Genomic DNA, 5,372 nt, shown 5'->3' with positions numbered 1-5,372 from the left:
TTTTATTTATTATTTTGTTAATTTAATGTATAAACCGTAAAAACACTATCCGGCCCGCTCTTTACTCGTTTCAGCTGCGCCGGCGTGGCGTATGAATATCAGTATATCACCCTCCAGCTATATATATTACTATATATTATTATGTATATGGGGGAGAAGAGGAGCAGTACCCAAAACTACCAAAATACAGAGAGATTGATTCACGAAAACCTCGGTCTTGCCCAGTGGTGTATTTAGGAATTTTTTTTATGGGGGAGGGGATGAAATATATAATAATACACCCATAAATACATACATAATATACAATTTTTATAATCCCCTAAGGTCAGTGTGGTCGTGTGGATCAAGGTGAAATAATAATTAATACAAAATATTGTATACCTAGTACCTAATAGAATTTATTATAAATTCATAGGTACTAGCGCCAATCCCGTGTATAATACGATAAACAAAAAAAATAGTTAAGTATAAAACGAATACCAAGTTTTCTATATTTTTGGATGCTAAGTTCATCGATAACCACATCTGGCATGATTATTGTAGGTATTGACCCGTGACATGCCAATATAGCCAACACATTATAAACATCGGTTCTAATAAACAAAGTATATAATAATTACTACTTACTTTATGATTATTATTCAATATTAGATTTTAGATAGGAAAATTGATAAAATATTTAATTCTGTCATACTATTTATTAGGTAAGACTTAATACTAAATAATATACTTAATAAAAACTTGAATAACATCGTTCAGGTGTAGCAGTTGATACAGACACGGTACAAAATATCTTCAAGAGCTCATGAATATTTGGATAAAACTCTTTATCAGAAGCATCTAAAGCATGTAATCCAGAGGTGAATACAATTTTTTTAGTCACTAAAAATAAACCCACGCCCTATGGTAAATCTACAGTCTTCGTGGTAATTTTGTTTTATTTACCGACCGCTTATCAGCTTTAATATAAACACTCATGTATGACAAATAATAGGCAGAAAAGTAAAAAATATAGTACACCATACCTACTACCATAGAGGTATATTATGTTGTTTTTGTTGTCCGATAGTCAGTGTTGGGATTAGATAAGTACTTTTTATCTAAATAAAGATAAAGATAATATGATGAAAATCTATCTAGATAAAGATAAAAGATAACTAAATTCAAATCTATCTAGATAAAGATTAAAGATAAATACATTTTTATCTAGATAAAAAAAAAAAGATAATTTTTTTAATACCTGCTATAAAGTCTAACTACTTAGGACTTCAATATTATTTAAACACTGACTTTATGTTTAAATTAATGTTAGCAGTGAACATTATAATTAATCAATAACTAAGGTATAACTGTCATGATGAAGGAAACATTTTCAAAATTTGGTATAATATAAAGAAAAAACTATTTTAAACAACTCGTCATAGTAAACTTTAGTTATTATGAACCTTTACAACAGTTTTAGTATAAAATTTATTTATAATATTATTTATTCAAGCATCTACAACACAACAACATTTCAATTGTGCAGAATTCCGGGTAAATGATATAGGTACACTGTTACAAATATAATGTTATTAGCTATTAGTTTATTACTGATAAATAAAAATTATATAAAGATTTATATACATATAGCTTCGATTACTTAAAATATCAATCGTACCCAAACCTAATTAAAAATTCAAGACCAATTGCAGTTGGTTGACACAGTTGACCCATATTAGTACAGTTGTACACGTCGGAACTAGGAAAACACAATTAAATACGCGGTATAGAGCTCTGACTGACTACTGAGTAGCTTACTCTACCTAAAAATAACTTATAGCTTATAAGTTATAAATTAAACCATTATAATATTTTTCATCTAATTTACTGCTGACGAGTCACCAACACAAGATAACAATGAAATGTAGGTATATTTTTCATTTGAGCACTAAGATGGGTCTCTAACGAAAATATCAATAATAAATAATAGGTACCTTATATATAATATTATTACGAACATACAATTATTTTACTAAGATGACGACAATTCAAATTTAAAGTATTAATTAAAGAATATAATATAAAGACGAATTTATCTAGATGGATAAATTTTTTATCTTATATAACTATTTATATAAAACGCAACTATTTATCTAGATAATTTAACTAGATAAGTCTCAACACTGCCAATAGTCACATATCAATACGTATTTTGAGCTGTTTCCGGACATTTTCAGTTTCCAATTTTTTTAGTTGTTTATTCCATAAATATCAAGTCGTTAATATGTATAGATACAATTATTTTGAAGTTAATAGTAATACAAATAATAATAATAATAATAAATCATTTTCACCATAAGATCATTTGGGAAAGATCTTTTATGGAGATACTCATAGCAAACACATGGGTATCAAAGAAATATATAAAAAATATTTTAATTATGTATTATACAAATGAAATAAAATATACAATAATAATAAACAATTTGAACTGTAACATCATTTGGGTAACATAATTAAAGGGAGTGCTTATAGCAAAAACTGTAGTAACAATGTAGTCTTTCACATGAGATAACATAATCATTTTAAATTTATAAAAAATAATAATACAAACAATGTAAGCAACAGTCATATTTATAAGAACACAGCGGTGTCAAGTTAAATAGTTATGGAACAATACAATGAAAACATATAGTACACATACCAAGGTGGGAAGGATGTGAGTTGACTTGGTTCATGGAGAAGCGTTCGGTAACCACTGGAGTCATTTTTCTAACTGGAAACATTGCTCCTCGCTTCAGTACCTGAGCAGGAGAAATTCCGAAAATTAATTAGGGATAACAATAGCAATATTTTCTGGGAAATGATGTAATTTTCATAAGATTGTCATTTTCTTGGCAGGCATAATATAATATAATAAGTAATTACCAATATATTTTTTTTTTTTGATAAATTATCAATTTATTTTAAATAAAATTTAAAATATTAGCATTAGAGTTATAGAAGGGAAACGTAACCTATTGCCCATGTCCGTGGTAAATTTACATTGGAGTTCTGTCATGCTCGCTAAACTTATAACATTTCAATCGTTGTTGTGGAGTTGACGTACCTATTAGAGAAGAGGAACATTTAACCAGTCACCCATGAGCCAATGAAGACACATCGGTGGAACTCGTAGGGTTTGATAAAAATAAAAATAAATATATAACAATAAAGTGCAAGAGATTGGGTCACAGATCACTCAATGAAAAGAAGAAATGTTTGGTTTTAAGGTTAATTGTATTAATGTAGATTAAATAAAATAGTAAAAAGTGTTTTTATTGGGGAAGGTTTACAATTTTTGAGGGCGAAACATTATAATTTGTTCTGGCAATACATTATATATATTATGTAAAGTCAAATAATCTAATATATAAAATTCTCGTGTCACAATGTTAGTCTCGATACTCATCCGAAACGGCTTGACCGATTTTTATGACATTTTTTATGCATATTCAGTAGGCCTTACTGTTAAAAAAGTGACCTTTAAATTACAAAAATGATATAAAAACGAAAAAAGTGCAAAATAAAAATTAGTTATATAGATTCAAATTTATTGAAACACATTTTAAGCTAGGAAATCGTCTATTATGTTCCAAAATAATATGCAAAAGTCATCAACATCTAGAATTCTAGACTTTAGTTATCAGTATATATCCTATACAACTATTATCAATTATAAAACTGTAAAACATATTAACTTGAGTTTGAGGTACCTAAGCAGTTTATTAACACTAACTTAAATAAATTAAAATAATATTAAAATAAAATCTATGCTAGATTATGCTAAAATAGTTTAACAACGCTCTAGTTTACCATTTTTTTAAATAATCTTTGGGTAAATATCTTCTGGTAATGAGTATATATTTTATTCTAATCTTGTCTGCACTTAAAGAGTGACCAGTAGACTGTATGAGTGCTATTAATGAAAAGGTTCTGCCCACTTTGTTTGCCCAATGTGTTTAATTAACAAGTGAGCATCTATGATCTAACAAAGGTTTTTCTACATGCAATAAATATTAAGATTTTCAAAATGAAAAGGTCTTCTATTTCATAAAAAACAAATTAATTGTGATTATAGTTTTAGTTTGATAGAACCTTTTTATTCTGATAATATTATGTACATGTGAAAATGTTCTATCGTCATGCTATTCAATGTTGATTATTATTTTAAAGTTTTTTCAATAATACATACATTTCGATGATACAATAAAAATATAAAATACACTAATATTGTATAGTATATATCGTCCCCGTTCATGCAAAACACACCAAGTCCAAAAACATGAATCAGCTTTTGCAATTTTTTCAAACTTTAAATGTATACCATATGTAACCAAATTTTTTTCTTTTTTTTTTTTATTGAGTTTCCCTTAAGGGAAGTAGCTGTTTATGAGTAGTAGTAAATAATATGACACTGTTAAATTTATAGTTCTTATTATTGTTAAAATACAAATTTCTAAGTCGATTTTTGGACTTAGTGTACTTTGCATGAACGGGGACGATATGTGATATTATTAATAGTTTGAATTTAAAAACAATCCCAGATGTCAGGATTGTAATAATTACAGTATAAATTGGTTATAACGAGTTTCAAAGGCCAGCTAGTTTTTTTTTAATTGTAACTTGTTATATATGTAATAACAAGTGTTCGTTGTAACCTGTCAATCTTCACAGTAACCGGCTTGGAGGGATGTCCAAGCATTAGTGAGACAATGAGACCACAATTCAGTATTAATTGCTGGATTACCCACCTGAGATAAAATGTATATATCAATTAATAAATAAAATATAGCTAACAGGTTGACCTTAATATGTAAATAATACAAAAAAGATAACGACTGACTCTTTATAACCAAACCTTTATTTTATAATTTAATGTATTTTACTCGTTATAGCCAATAACTCGTAATAACCATACTCGGTACATTTTAACATACAATCATATTACGGGACCTATGGTTTTGCTTGTTATAAGCAGTATCTTGTTTTAAGGTATACTCGATAGTGAATTCAACTGTATATTGAAGTAGTATTCATTTTAGGTTAAATAGATAATTTTTTTAAAAGTTTTATGAATTTTTTTTTAATATTCCAAGTTAATTAGTTCTTTTTAATGATGTCGTGTAATATAGTTATTAAATTGTTAATGTTATAGCGTAGGTACTTATAGTGATTTAAATATATCAGCATAATTATTTTTACAATTTTTAGAAGAACAATTTATAATTAATTTTATTATTATTTCATTATTTTATTTTTGTATGCGCAATAATATTTATTTTGTAATAATATTAATAAAATATGAATATATGCCAAGTAATTATACATATTTTACTCACTCAATATCT

At 26.9% G+C, this 5,372-nt stretch overlaps 1 protein-coding gene across 1 annotated transcript in view; it reads right to left on the bottom strand.

Annotated features, from left to right (window-relative positions):
* Positions 1–4,636: 4,636 nt before the first annotated feature.
* Positions 4,637–5,372, bottom strand: part of LOC100574807 (sentrin-specific protease 7-like) — an 11,835-nt gene continuing 11,099 nt past the window's right edge. Inside the window, exon 9 of the mRNA XM_029485497.1 lies at positions 4,637–4,775. Coding sequence (XP_029341357.1) covers positions 4,637–4,775 — 139 coding nt within the window. The remainder of the gene's footprint in view (positions 4,776–5,372) is intronic.

Source organism: Acyrthosiphon pisum, chromosome X (assembly GCF_005508785.2).
Source record: "Acyrthosiphon pisum isolate AL4f chromosome X, pea_aphid_22Mar2018_4r6ur, whole genome shotgun sequence".
In the NCBI taxonomy this organism is placed as follows: domain Eukaryota; kingdom Metazoa; phylum Arthropoda; class Insecta; order Hemiptera; family Aphididae; genus Acyrthosiphon; species Acyrthosiphon pisum.
The sequence above is the reverse complement of the archived record's forward strand: the minus strand, read 5'-3'. Positions and strand labels throughout refer to the sequence as shown.